Here is a 15,278-nt window from a genome sequence, read left to right on the forward strand (position 1 = left end):
GAAAGAGAAAGACAAATACCATATGCTAACACATATATATGGAATTTAAGAGAAAAGTATGTCACGAAGAACCTAGGGGTAAGACAGGAATAAAGACACAGACCTACTAGAGAATGGACTTGAGGATATGGGGAGGGGGAAGGGTAAGCTGTGACAGGGTGAGAGAGTGGCATGGACATATATACACTACCAAACGTAAGGTAGATAGCTAATGGGAAGCAGCCGCATAGCACAGGGAGATCAGCTCGGTGCTTTGTGACCACCTAGAGGGGTGGGATAGGGAGGGTGGGAGGGAGGGAGACGCAAGAGGGAAGAGATATGGGAACATATGTATATGTACAGCTGATTCACTTTGTTATAAAGCAGAAACTAACACACTATTGTAAAGCAATTATACTCCAGTAAAGATGTAAAAAAAAAAGTAGTCGCATCATGTGGCACCTTTGCAGTCGACAATCCTGTCTCTGACCATTTTTTTTCCCTAATAATTTCTACTTTTATTATTCAAAGAGCTCTTATAAGTACATGTGTCTCTTTTTTTTTTAACATCTTTATTGGAGTATAATTGCTTTACAACGGTGTGTTTGTTTCTGCTGTATAACAAGGTGAATCAGCTATACCTATACATATGTCCCCATATCTCCTCCCTCTTGCGTCTCCCTCCCTCCCACCCTCCCTATCCCACCCCTCTAGGTGGCCACAAAGCACCCAGCTGATCTCCCTGTGCTATGCGGCTGCTTCCCACTAGCTATCTATTTTACATTTGGGAGTGTATATATGTCCATGCCACTCTCTCACTTCGTCCCAGCTTACCCTTCCCCCTCCCCATATCCTCTAGTAGTTCTGTGTCTTTATTCCCATCTTACCCCTAGGTTCCTTTCCTTTGTCTGAGACCTGCCGGGCTGGCCAAGCTGGATGCAGAGCAGAGCAGTGGGCAACAGGGGGGTCCAGGGGCTGCACCTAAGAGATCCCCTTTGTCATTGCTGGTTTCAGTCCACGGAGCGGGGCTGCCGCTGGATCCGGGAGATGAAGAGCTGGGGAAATAGGTCAGTGTGTAAGCCGCAGGGGCTGACGCCGGAGTTGGTAACCACAGTGCAATGCCGCCATACCTCATCTTTGTATGCCAGTCCCCGGGATCTCCCACTGTCCCCTAGCACCACAGTCCCATCCAAATCCCTTCCCTGATTTTCCTCAGCTCCACACACAGCCCCCAGTAGCCTCTAGCTGTCCCCTTTAAAGTTCAAGGCCCAAGTTCAGCCTGGTGGCCTCTGACCTTTTGGAGGCCCCAGCAGGTGCGAGGCCAACTTTGAACAGGGTCCAGGAAAGCAGCCCACCTGCCTGCCAGGAGGAGGCCAGCGTGGGGTAGAGGGAGGGATCTGGGGTCTTTGTCTGGGCCTGGGCTGCCCAGTGCCCCGCTGGCTGCAGCTGCTAGAATGTCGATCCCTCCCCAACTGCCTGCCGCCCCTTCCCCGCCCGGAGAAGGCAGAGGCTTCATCGTTTTTTCCTTTCCCGGGTCTGTCAATGTCTCCTTTGGGGAGCTCGTTCGATGACAGCTCCAGAAAGCTGCGTGGAGCGGAGAGGCCATAATTCAAACAGATGCAAGGAGGGACCCCCGCAGACCCCCAATTTCCAGAGGCATACAGATCAGAAGGCAGAAAACACTGCTTCTGTTCTTCTGCAAACGTAGGTGGTTTTATTCATCATCCTCCCGCCCCCCCTCACCCCTGCCCTTCTCTTCTTTATCCCCGCTCAGCACAACGCTGCAAAGAGCTCCTCTCATCTATTCTGCACAGAGGCCTGGGGATGAGTGGGCTGACAGGTGTCTCGTTACCAGTCGCCAAGCATTGTAAGGAAGCTGCTGACCTATTGTTCCTGGGCTCTGCCTACAAAGGAGCAGGAGGAAAGCAGCCAGCTCGGAAGGTGTGTGGCCACACTGTGGGTTCCCTAGAGTGCGCCCCTCCCGCTGGAGCCCGCAGGCCTGGGAGGGGCACCTGCTCTGCGGCCACACTGTGGGTTCCCTAGTGTGCGCCCCTCCCGCTGGAGCCCGCAGGCCTGGGAGGGGCACCTGCTCTGCGGCTTCACCTGGGGCAAAACTTCCCAGGCTTCAGTCGAGAAAATGAGGCCACTGATCCTTCCCTTCCTCCCAGGTTGACTTGGGTACCTAGTGCCATAGTGGGTGTAAATCACCTTGCACGGGAACTCACTACCCCCCATGTCATCCCTCTGGCTCAAAGTCACCCCACCCCATTCCAGGCACACAGCACCTCTTTCCCCTCTTCCCTCTCCTTTCCTTTCTGCTCTGAACCCTTAGCCCTTGATTCCCACTTCTTCTGCCTTCCACCTCTGCTAATCCCCAGCCCTGACTGCAAGTCACTTACCTTCTCCAGCGATCATCTTCCTTGATTGTAGAGCTGGTCATGGGATCTCCCCCAACCCCACTCAACAACCACGTTGTGGAATGAACTAATCCCTGCACTGGACTGAAAAAAAGGAGGGCCTGGGACATGGTGGGCGCTCCATACATGTTTGCCATTGCTTTCACTTTACGTGTGTGTGTGGGTGTGTATCTCAGAAGGAGATGAATCCAGAAATAGACCCTTCAGAGTGAAAGAGGCGTCTCTGAAAAAGGAAGACAGGACAGCTACCCCGTACCCCTCCTGACCCCGTCATGGCTCTTCACGGCGGCCACCCGCCTCGCTCTCCATCTCCCTCTCTTCCTTCTCTCTCTCTCTCTCTTTAGTTACTTGCTAATGCACGGGATTCCTGTTTCTGGAAACCCCCCTGGCAAGCAGATTTAGGGGCTGGTTACTTCCCCTCTCCTGCCGGCCTTGCCCTCCTTTCTGACCACCCCTCTTGGGTCTAAGCCACTTGTCTGCCACTGCTTGGCACACACGGGGGAGGAGGGAATCCCAGCAACCCATCCCCCATCCCACTGCCCTTCAGGGCACCTAGGAGAGTATTCCCGTGCATCGGTGGGAAACAGAGCTCATATCCGCCTTTTCCCCTCCATGCTGTGGACTGGAAAACCACACGTGTGCACGGATGCACGCTTTTCTTAACACATGTGCATGTTTGCGCAACTCACACAACCAGGTCCACACGCACCCTCTTCAGGTTCCTGTACTTGCATGTGTGTGACATGCATACGCATGTGAGAACATGCACGTGCCAAAGCATGTGCTCATGTGTGCCCAGGCAGCCCTTCGTTTGGACCACTCCGCTTGCATGGCGCATGCTGGCGTGTGAGCGTGGACATGGCTACAGCTCTTCCTGCCTCTTCGGCAAGTGAGTAACAAGACAGCCCCCTTGTTACCATGTCGTCTTATTAAACACGCGGCATGTTAGTAGCACCGATGAAGTCGGTTATGAAAAGCTCTTTATTAAAAATAATAAGAAATGGCTCTCTTGCTCCACAACTTCTGAGCCACGTTCGGCCGCCCAGGCTGGCAGGTTATTAAAGTGGGAGCAAGCGTCTTTAATACGCCTTCTGCGGCGGCTGCGGATCTGCCTCATTACCAGCTGGCTGGTCCCTGCTGCCTCGGTCTCCCCAGCTCGCCCCCTCAGACGCAGGGGCAGGGGAGGTGGAAGGAGGCTTATGGGAGATGTGCCCCGGGGAAGCAAAGGCTCTGCTCCACTGGTCTGACCTCTGAGGACTGCTTGCTGTGTGGCGACATGGTCCCCTAGAGCTGCAGGGCCCCTGGTCTCGGGGGCGGCGAGTGTGAGGGTAGCAGGCAGGCTGCCATCCCAGAAGGAGTACCTCCATCCCAAATGGTGGCCCCCTTCAGGGTCATCTCCTTCCGCCTCTGTGGGTCTGAAGTAACCATGCCCTTTCCTTCCCTCGTTGCCTTCTTGACTCAGGAGAGGGCAGCCCCGTGGCAATGCTGAGCCGGGAGCATGAAGACGAGGATGAGTCCAGCGCTCCTCAAATTTGGCTGCGGACGCCAATCCCCTGGGATCTTGTTAAAGTGCAGATGCTGATGCAGGAGGCCTGGGCTGGGCTCGATTCCACATTTCTAACAAGGCCCTGGGGGCTGCTGGGGCTGCTGGTCCACGGACCACACTCTGAGGAGCGGGGCCCCAAGTGCCTCCTGGGCAAGGACAAAAGGATGTCACCTCCACGGCGAAAGGTTTCAGCTCACCACTCGCAGGGCTTGGCACATCCCTCAGAGTGAGAGCTCCTCCAGGGTGAGGGGTTACGTCAGCTGCTCTCCATTGTCTGCCTCTTCGTGGTGCCCAAGCCAGGGCTCTGCTTACAGGGCTGCCTGAACTCCGAGAAGGAGAGGAAGGAACACTAATGGTCATTGAGCCCCACTCTGTGCAGGGCAGTTTTGTGTAATCGTCACGACTATAGCTGGCAACGCAACTATTGTCCCCATTCTAGAGATGAAGAAACTGAGGCTCAGAGAGCACAACCGTTTCCCAAGGACACCTGGCTACGTGGTGTCAGACCCAGTCTTTGACCCTAGGTCCACAGGTCTCCCAAATCCTGTTTTTCCCACCAGAGCAGAACAGGGACTCCCCACGGTGTACTCTCCGCCTCTCCCCCAGCAGCCGCCTTCCTGGAGATGGAAGACGTCGATGCAGGGACCATGGACCTGCCTCTTTATGTCTTGCAGCATCCACTCCCTAGTGAACCCTCAACCCCTTTACCAGCATTAGTTGCAACTATAAATATGTCTGCCCACCTCTGTGAGATGCTTGGGGCAGGCAACACAGAAGCTTGGTCTGTGGATGGATTTCAAGGCATGAGGTGCCCAAGGGGATGCCTTTTTAAGCCAGGCAGCTGGAACCCAAGAAGAAGGAGCCCTTTTCAGCATCCTCGTTGCTCCAGGTGCCAATGGAAAGCAGATAATAGTAGTAGTAGTGGTAACAGCAGCAAAGCCAATGTTCATTGAGCGCTTACTAGGTGCCACTTTACATGTGTTATCTCTCTTCTCCCCAAATCGCTAACATATAACTACTTTATTCCCTCCTTCGGATGCAGGAACGGAGGGTCAGAGAGATTAGGTTATTTGCTGGAGGACACGCCGCTAATATGACCCTGAGCCGGGCTTTGTACCCAGGCAGCTCCGTTATGGGGTCCCTGTATTTCACCATGCTTCACAGCAATACCTGAGACTGAAAGCGGTCTATGGAAAATCCTTGCCCGTGTTGAGAATCACAGAACCACATAACGGTGGGGCTGGATAGCGATTACAGAGCATTGAGTACCTCCTTATCATTTTCCAGATGGGTAGACCGCGGCCCAGGGGAAGGGACCCTTGAACCATGTGCCACAGAAAGTTAACCGGAGAGCTGGGACTCAAACCCAGGTCTCCTCTCAGGCAGCCTTGTTGCAACCTTGGGAAGTATTACCAGGATCCTCTCGGGGTGCAGTTATCCTGAGGCAGGCTGCTGTCTTCTGGGAAAACTGGAAAACAGTGTGTCCCCCGCTTAGTACAGATCCTGGTACATCAGCGACTGTGAGTCATTACCTCATTGTGGTTCATGCTGTTTCACCATCATCCTGGTTTGGGATAGCACCCCACACCAGTTTCAGACCCCCAATCTCCCTAAGGAGCTGGTCCAAGGTGGCCAGTGTACTGCTCAAGTATGAGAAGCCAGCTTTTAAAAAGAGAGCTGTGAGCCCTCCCAGGTATTGCCAGAATATTCTCAGGTGCAGATTTCAAAAGAGATGCTTGCCAGACCTCCCACCCATTAGTGGTGAGAGTGTAAATAGATGCTACTTCTTTGGTGGGTGATTTAACAATAATATCAAAATTTGAAATGCACAAACCTTTCAACGCATCCATTCCTGAGCTAGGAATTTACCCCCAGACTTATTCTTGTATTCGTTCAAGATACACACACACACACACACACACACACACACACACACGCACACATGTGGGCAGAAATATTTATGCAGCATTATTTATAACATCAAAAGAGTGAAAACTACTGGAATGGCCATGAAGAGGGAACTGGTTAATAAGGTCTAGTCCACTTGTACAAGAAAATGCCACTGGGTCGGGGTAACAAACTAAGAACACAACGCTGGAGCCCAATTCTTTGGGTTTCAATTCCTGCTCTGTCACTTACCATCTCTGTGAACCTGGACAAGGTTCATCTCTGTGAACTGAACCTCTTTGGGCACATTTCTGTATAAAATGCGGGTGATTATAGGACCTGCTTCAGAAAGTCTAGGAAGATTAAATGAGTTATCTCATGTTAGTCACTTGGAATAATACCTGACCTAGAATAAGAGCTCAAAAAACTGGACACTCTTCCTAGGATTGCGGAACTGTTGAAAAGAATGATGTAGCTTCCTGTGCTGACTGAGAAAGATCTCTAAGGTATCGTTCAGTGAAAAAAGCAAGACCCAGAAAAAGGATCCTTTTGGTATACATTTTTAAAAATAGCTCTAAATTATGCTTTTCTGTAATGTTTAAGTATTCTAATCTTTTGTGCACATTACCTTTATTTTTAGAAATGTTCAAAACATGGTGTCCAGGCTATGGAATTAAGAGCCTCTTCTGTTGTCTTCCTTATATTTTTTGCATCAAAAAAAATCTAATACATGTATAATGTACACTTTTTAATTTTTAATTGTGGTAAAAACCACCTAATGTGAAATTGACCATCTTAACCATTTCTAAGTGTACAGTTCAGGAGTATTAAGATATTCACACTGTTGTGCAACCAATCACTAGAATTTTTTCATTTGCAAATCTAAAACTCTGCACCCATTAAACAACAATTTCCCCCTCCCCCCAGCCCCTGGTAACCACGCTTCTACTTTCTGTCTTTATGAATTGGACCACTCTAGGTATCTCACATAAGTGGAATCACGCAGTATTTGTCTTTTGGAGACTGGTTTATTTCACTGAGCATAGTGTCCTCTCAAGGTTCATCCATGTTGGAGCATATGTCAGAATGTCCTTCCTTTTTTTTTTCTTTTTTTTTTTTTTTGTGGTACGCGGGCCTCTCACTGTTGTGGCCCTTCCCGTTGCGGAGCACAGGCTCCGGACGTGCAGGCTCAACGGCCACGGCTCACGTGCCCAGCCGCTCCGCGGCATGTGGAATCTTCCCGGACCGGGGCACGAACCCGTGTCCCCTGCATCGGCAGGTGGACTCTCAACCACGGCGCCACCGGGGAAGCCCTGTCCCTCCTTTTTAAGGCTGAATAATATTCCACTGAATGTATATGGCATATTTTGTTTATCCATTCATCCATCAGTAGACACTTGGGTTGCTTCCACATTTTGGTTAGTGTGAATATGCTGCTATGAACGGAGATGTGCAAATATTTCTTTGAGATCCTCCTTTCAGTTCTTTTGGATACATACCTAGAAGTGGAATTGCTGGGTCCTATGGAGGACGCACTTTTTTGAAGGATGGCTTTAGAGCTTTTCATCAGAGGCTGATGGAGCTCACTCCCTCCCCTAGAGAGAAACAGCCATCAGCTCCAGCCTTGGAGAGGGAAGCTATCTTCCCCGGGGCCCTCATGGAGCAGACAGCCCTTACCACATTCCTTGGGAATCCAAGAGTTGTCCAAACAATTTTAGAATATTCAAGAACATTTGAAAGACACTTCTCTTTGGTTTTGAATGTGCTTCGGGGCTAATGTTGGGCTGGAAGTGTATCTATCCATAATATTTGGGATCGCTGGTGTTTTGGCCGATTCAGTGCAAATGAAATGAAGCTATGTTGGTAACTTCAAGGCAGCAGTGGTTTCCTCCTTCCCACCACGATGTTTGGGGATGGCCAGAGTTTTCCAGACCGGATTTAGACAGGTGCAAAAATTCACCCCATGTAAAATTGGCTTGTTCACTGCCTCTCTCTTTCAAAGAAAAAAAAGGAAGATGTTAAATTAAGTGTTGAGTTCTGAAAAGCCTCTCTCCCATTTTCTCCTGGACCTGAACCTGATTGCTGGCTGGGCAGAGGTGGTAATCAAGAGATGACACAGGCAGGCCAGAAATAGAGTGTCCTAGTCACTGCTCACTCTACTTACAAGAGAAGGGTTTATTGCACAATCTTGAGAGGCAAAGCCAGAGATTAACCACAAGAATCCACGAGAAGCTTGGGAAGGTCTGTCCAGGGAGTGCTGCGAGCCTCACACCAGGACAGGCGGGCCTCAGGTGTGGGGTACGCTGGGGTTTAGGGAGCGACGTGATGACCCCGTCTCCGTCACCTGGGGCTGTTCAAGAACAGCCTCCCACTCCCACTCCTGCAGAGGGTTTTGCCCTGGGGGTCTCAGAGATGCTATTCTAGCTCAGACAGCAGTTTGGGTGGAAGGGAGGAGAGACAGAAATCAGATGGGCTGAAATGCCTCAGCTGGTCCCTGGGTTTAGCAGAGTGGATGGCAGAGAAGATGTAGGCATTGAAACATCTTTCCTTAGGACTCAACTTGCCCGTGCTGCAGGCAGCTTCCGTGTCAGTTATCAGTCATAACAGGAGATGATGGTAGGATCTGGCCAGCGAGAGGTGATGATGATGGCAATGGTGTTGACCATGAAGACAACAGTAGCTTCTACTTACTGTTTGCTGTATACCAAGTGACAATGTATTTGCTTTCGAGCCCGGAAGGCAGACTGGACCAGAGACAATCATCATAACACAGCATGCAAAGGTGCTGTAATCGGGGACACGTGGGGTGGGCTGTGGAGGCACAGAGCCAGGGATCTGACCTGGGAATAGGACTCCCCTGAGACCGTGACATCTTGCCTTGGCTTTGAGGATGAGTAGTAGGGAATCGGGAAGACCGGATGGGGGTGCAGGAGAGAGGATCACACAGAAGGATCTGCACTGTAACAGCGTGGAAAGCATTGGGGAGCTCCTGAAGGTTTTAATCAGCAAAGGGGTAGGATGCCACGATCCAATTTGTGTTTTTAAAAGCTCACCCCCACTGCTGCTGTGTGGAGAATAGATTGGAGGCAGGTAGAAGGGGAAGCAGGGGCACCAGGCAGGTGTCACTGTACTGGATAGAGTTACCTGCACTCAGTGGGTAGTCATGGAGATGGAGAAAAGAGGACGGATTTGATATCTGGGAGATAGAATCGGCAGGGCTCTGTAATGGATTGGATACAAGGAACGAGGAGAGGGGCATCAAGGAAGACAAGAGTGGACGTTGACTGAGCACACACTGTGTGCCAAGTGCTGTTCTAAGCATTCTACTCGTGTCATCTCACTGACTCCTAACCACACCCCTAGGACACGTGTACTGTGGCTCCATCTTACAGATTAGGAAACGGAGGCTCAGAGAGCTTAAATAACTGGCTAATGGTCACACAGACAAAGTGGTGGAGCCATGCTGCACACCCAGGGGACTGACTGCACAGCTTAGGGCCCTAACCCTTAGTCACCAGTGGTACCTACCTTTTCTGGCTTTTGGAGGGATGGAGGTACCATTTATTGAGACAGAGAACGCTAGAAAGAGCAGTAAGTTTAGGGGCAAAGATGAGTTCCCTTTGCGGTGTGTTAGTTTGGGGTGCTTTAGAAGGGTCAAGTGTTCAGGTATGGAGAAAGGAGTCTAGGAAAGGCATCTGCCTTTAAATCATAAGCCCAAGAAGGCATCATCATGAAAGACGCAGTGATACCAAAGTCCCTGGCCATGAAATGTGACGAGAAAGGAGAGTGGTACAGGCAGAAAACATTCCACTGAACAGCCTCCATGATGGAGATTCTTAAGCAGGGGTGCAAACTGGAACCACCTGGGGATGGAGGAAAGCTTAAAAAATAGAGCCCTGAGCTTTAAATCAGAGGTTTGGGTGGATCCCAGACTTACGTATTCTTTAAAGCTCCCTTAAGCCCCAAAGACCCCCACAGAGACCGCTTTACCCTGGCCAGCCTCATGCAAAACCAACCTCTTATTTTGCCTTGTCTGTTGCCTCTCTTCTAATGGTGTTGCCTGTTAACCATGGGACCTGACTCCAGAGTCTGAAAATCCTCTTGGCGTCTGTCCCATAATATGCACCCAGAGACCTGTCCTCAAATAAACAACTCACCCGCACCCTGCCGAGGGAGGGGACACCGTGAGCCTGGAGAACGTGCAGCAGGCCTTTGAAAGTCACTGAAGACTTTGATGGCCCAGCGGTGGCACTTGTCTCCTGAAGGTTCCAGAAAATGTCTGGGTGTGCAGAGCTAGTCAAGGGAGAGACAAGGCAGTGGCTTGAGAGCTGGAGCTCTGGGCTCAGGTGGACCTGAGTTTGAGTTCTCGCTCTGTCACCACTACTTGTGTGAGCTCAGGCAAGTTAGGATTCGATTTCCCCATCTGTAAAATGGGGATAATAGAACAACCCTCATTATCGTAGGAAGATTGAGTTTAATTCCGGATGCTAAGTATCGATACTTAGCCTAGTGCCTGGTCCAGAAAAAGAGCTTAATAGTAATAATAACAATCGTCATCATCATCTATGGTGCGGGCAAAAAGACACACCCAGAATCTAGGATTGGAATAGCCTGGATTTTAATTCTGGCTATACCTCTTTTAACCTGGTTCTCCAGAAGCAGATCTAGTCCCTGCCTAACAATGGGCATATTTCTGTCCCTTGAAGACCCCAGCTTGGTCCTTTCTCAGGGTCTTTTTTTTAAAATTGAAGTATAGTTGATTTATAATATTGTGTTAGTTTCGGGTGTATAGCAAAACTATAAACTGATTCAGTTTTCCATCTATATTGTTTTAAGATTCTTTTCCATTATAGGTTATTACAAGATATTGAATATAGTTCCCTGTGCTATTCAGTAAGTCCTTGTTTATCTGTTTTATACATAGCGGTGTGTAATGTTAACCCCGTACTCCTAATTTATCCCTCCCCGCCCCCTTTCCCCTTTGGTAACGATAATTTTTTTTTCTAACAAACAAGTTGAGTCTGTTACTGTTTTGAAAATAAGTTCTTTTCTATTTTTTAGATTCCACCTATCAGTGCTATATATATAATATTTGTCTTGCTCTGTCTGACTTACTTTATTCAGTATGATAACCGCTAGGTCCCCAAATACACAAACAGCTCTTAGCACTCAATATCAGAGTCTTTTTCTTTGCCCTTCCCTGCGCTGGTACACTCACTCCATCCCCCACTCCCCTCCTGCCAAGCGAGTTAGGCAGTGGCAGCTCATACAGGGCCTCACGGGGCGGAGTAAGGAGTTCAGGGTTTCTCCTGGTTTCAAAAGGAAGCTAGAATAGTCAGGTGTTGCCACGTAACACTGCATAAGACACCACCTAATGGCTTAAGGTAGCGATCATTTGTCCTCACTCATCGCGGGTTGGCTGGGGGTAGCCTAGTCTAGCCTCGGCTTGGCCGGACTTGCCACCAACCATAGATGGGGGCCAGGTTTGCCCCACATGTATACGTCCTCTTCCTGGAGCCAGTGGATGCCTCCAGGCATGACCTTCTTGAGGGAATGGCAGAAGCACGAGGTTTAAGCTGAAATAGGTGATGTCTTTGAAGGTCTAGTCTTGGAACTGGCACACTGTCACTTCCACTCTCATTCAATTGGCCAAAGCAAGTCTCTGGCTGTACCCAACATCACCGGGGTGGAAACGTGTATTCTGCCTCTAACGGAAGGGACTCTAAAGTCATATGCCTAAGGGCATGGATGAAGAATTAGGAACAATAGTGCAATCCAGCATAGACGCCACGGGTGGGTTTTCAGTAATTTGACAGTGGTTCTCCAACTGGGGGCAACTTTGCCCCCAAGACGACGTCTGACAATACCTAGAGATATTTTTGGTGGTCTTAACTGGGGATGGGTGCTACTGGAATCTAGCGAGTAAGGCCAGAGAGGCTGCCACAGATCCTTCCATGCACAGAACAGCCTCCACAGCAAAAATGTATCCAGTCCTAAATGTCAATGAGAAATGCCGCAGTAGAGGGAGAGCTTTCTATTTACACCTCAGAGTTATGTTTCTGGCTGCGGTGCTGGGAATGTCCTTTAAGAGGGTGCGGGAAAGAAAGAAACAGGCCATTATTCCCTCCCCCCCTCCTCTACCCTTCCTCCTTCTTCCTGTCCTCCTCCTTCACCATCTTCTCCTGACGAAGTTATAATCACACCTCTTCTGGATTGGCTCTATCCCTGCCTGCCACACTCTGGGGATGTCAAGCTAGAGTTGAATCTGATCACAAGATAAGAACTAATAGGACAAAATTTCTCCACCTCCTAAGTTCCCATATCATGCCCTGGGTACAGGCACTGTGGACAAAAAGTTCCAATCCCTGGGGGTCCATCCACAATGATGTTCTAAGCCGGAGGCAGGAAAGAAGCTTCCTGGGCACACCATTTGAAGTAGAACAAACCAGTTCCCTCAGTCCTTAAGGAAGGGACCTTAGGCACGTGGGGAAGACCACCCTCAATGCCAGGTCTGGAGGGCCACGTTCATAACTGTGAAATGAAGCTGAGCTCTGAAGCCGAGGGAGGCTGGCTCAGGGCAGGAGCTGGTCTGGAGCACGTGGGAGGGGGCTGTGGGCAGGTTCTGGGTACAGCTGTAGAGAGAGTGACCCTAAAAATGCAAAAGTCCTACCCGAGACCACTGAGCGGAAATCCCCTCTGGGGGTGGGTTCCTGAAGTCTGTATTTTGGACACACTCCCTGGGTGATTCTGCTGTGGCTCATACAGGCGACAGCATTTGAGAGCCTCCAGTGGAGACCCTGGACTCACCCATGCCGCTGACACCTCGTCCCTCTCTTCCCCAGCAACTCCCCCGAGCCAGTGCCAGCGTCCATCCCACAGGCCCTCTTCCAACATCACCCACTGTGTCCCCCTCCCCCTACAGTGCTTCATGGGACAGACTAGGAGCCTCCAGGAGAGCTGGCAGCTCCACTTAAGGAAAAAGAAACCGCCACTCACTGCTTCCCAACAGCCTGAGTCATTCCGCTGAGTACGGCTCATCTGTCTGATTTTGGAGTAGAAACCCCGCCCTCATCAGAGGAGATCCTGAGATTGGGCTCATCCATCAGTCCAAAAAAGACGATTCAAAGGAAAACAAAATTCCTCATTCTAACAGTCCCTCAGTCTTTCTCCCTGCGTAGCTGCAGCTCATGGACAGCAGGATAGGTTGCCCCTGACCCTGAGGCTTGGGACTGACCTTAATCTTAACCAGGGGTTTGTGAGGAGCCCTGGACCAGTGTCAGGTGTCTCTATATCAAAGAAGGTTTGCTCTGACCTCTCACCAGGGAAGGGGTCCCCTGCCTTGGCTCTCTGGTCGGGCATCTGTCCAGGTCTCCATAACGACAACTGGTTCCACCAAGTCCTCACTCTTATTGCCTCTACACAGCATTTGGGTCCCTCCAAAACTTGCCCTTGCTGTCCTATCCCTGTCCAAGCTCCAAACAGTAACCATCACAGCCAGTGCAGAGGTGCTGACGGACAGTTCCAAGTCTTGTGAATTAGCCCTGTTTAATAGTTCAGATGGTCCACATGTCAGCCCACAAGCCTGGGACCACCAAGGGTTTGGCTGCCACCTATGTGGGCATCAGAAATCCACTCCAACTTCCCACCTGGTCTGTTCTGGTAATGCCAAGTGGGCACAAGAAGAGTCTGCTCTTACCAGGTTTCACTTTCCAAGAAGGTTGATGAGAGTTGCCTGCACCACCCAAGGGACCCTGGGAGGCATCTCAGATGTTGACACTGTGGCATCATCAACATCATTGTCTCCACAGATGTGTTAGTGTTCTTGTTGCTGCTGTGACGCATGACCACAACCCAGTGACTTAAAACAACATGAATTTATTCTCTTCCAGTTCTGGATGTCAGTTTGAAATGAGTCTTACAGGGCTAAAATCAAGGTGTTGGCAGGGCTTGTCCTTTCTGGAGGCTCTGGGAGAGAACTTGTTTTCTTACCTTTTCAGCTTCTAGAGGCCTCCTGCATTCCTTGGCTTGCGGCCCCTTCCTCCATCTTCAATGCCATCAGCATAGTGTTTTCTCTCATAGCTTCTATGGTCTCCTGGCCCTCTCACTCTGACTTCCCCTGCCTCCCTCTTATAGGGATCCTTGTGATTACATCAGGTCCACCGGATAATCCAGGATAATCTCCCCATCTCAAGATCCTTTACTCACATCTGCAGAATCCCTTTTCCCATATACATAACATTTGCAGGTTCTGGGGATTAGTATGAGGACGTCTTTGGGGCCATTATTCCACCTCCCCCAATAGGTACCATTTACTGAACAATAAACAAATTGCGGCCCTGTGCTAAGCACGTCTACACACATTAACTCATTGTGTTTCCCCAACATTCCTGTGAGGCAGGTGATATTATTTCCTCTGCTTTACACATAAGGAATGGATACTCAAAGAGGTTAGGGAGCTCATTCAAGGAAGTGGCAAAGCTGGGATCTGAACCCCAGCTCTTTGTGATAACAATACTGTGCTCTGAAACTATATGATACCGCCTGTCCATAGCACCCCTCACCCCTCATTCAAAGCAGCAGACTTTCCAGTTATGGCTCTTCAAGTCATCTCCTCTTCCACCACCCTGCCTCCTTTCCCGACTTGCATGGAATGGAGACAAACTTCCACACACAGTCAGAAAGAAGTCCCCAAAGGGGACCCGACAACCTTCTCCTCCAAGTCCTGTTCTTAGTTATGTACCTACCTGGCCAGCTAAGCTGCACCTCTGCTCCCAGGCCAGCCTTCTCACAAGGGGAGGAAAGACAGACCATCTGCACTGTCCCAAGATTACTCCAAGAAGGAGGTGGAGGGGGAATTGTCAGGAGAGATGAGACCAAGGCTCTGGAGAACGCCAGCCCCTCGCAGCCGATATGGAGAGGCCGACCTCACTGAGTTTGTCTTCTCTCTGGGGCTGCGGTCACCTCACTCTCTCCTGCCACCTGGGCTCGCGAGCTATTTCCATCTCTGCATCAGATACGGGACCGTGATTTATTGATTGTAATAAACATCGCTTAACCTGCACTGTAGTCACACAGCTCACTCGCCATTTAAACAAATCCCAGCCCTGAAGGCTGATGGACCCTCAGTGCTATGGATGGATGGACGGAGTTCTGGGTTAGAAGGAAGCTGGGATGCTGGGCAGGGGGAGCCACTTGGGTGAATGAATGGGCTCATTTGCAGCCAGAGACTTAGGGCTCATCTGCCCCCCACCCTCGTGTCCTTATTGCCCCATCAGTTATTGCTTAAGAGGATCTTGTTCAGGTGCTGCTCTAAGCAGAGGGTGCCAGAGTCCACTGCAATCCCCAGTGTCCTCCTCAGCCCCTCTCTGGCATCTCATGGGCATTTATTTAATTTAGGAGAGCCCAGTCTTTGTCTTATTTCCTTTCCTGCTATGGAGAAAGGCAGCTTC

General features: G+C 50.2%; 1 protein-coding gene across 2 annotated transcripts in view; it reads right to left on the bottom strand.

The window, feature by feature from the left end:
* Positions 1-2,444, bottom strand: part of IGSF21 (immunoglobin superfamily member 21) — a 269,749-nt gene extending 267,305 nt beyond the window's left edge. Inside the window, exon 1 of one of the 2 annotated variants that reach the window (XM_060310412.1) lies at positions 2,379-2,444. In XM_060310412.1, coding sequence (XP_060166395.1) covers positions 2,379-2,419 — 41 coding nt within the window. In that variant the 5' untranslated portion in view covers positions 2,420-2,444. The remainder of the gene's footprint in view (positions 1-2,378) is intronic. The other variant, XM_060310420.1, reaches the window with a different exon arrangement.
* Positions 2,445-15,278: the final 12,834 nt, after the last annotated feature.

Source organism: Globicephala melas, chromosome 1 (genome assembly GCF_963455315.2).
Source record: "Globicephala melas chromosome 1, mGloMel1.2, whole genome shotgun sequence".
Taxonomy (NCBI): Eukaryota; Metazoa; Chordata; class Mammalia; order Artiodactyla; family Delphinidae; genus Globicephala; species Globicephala melas.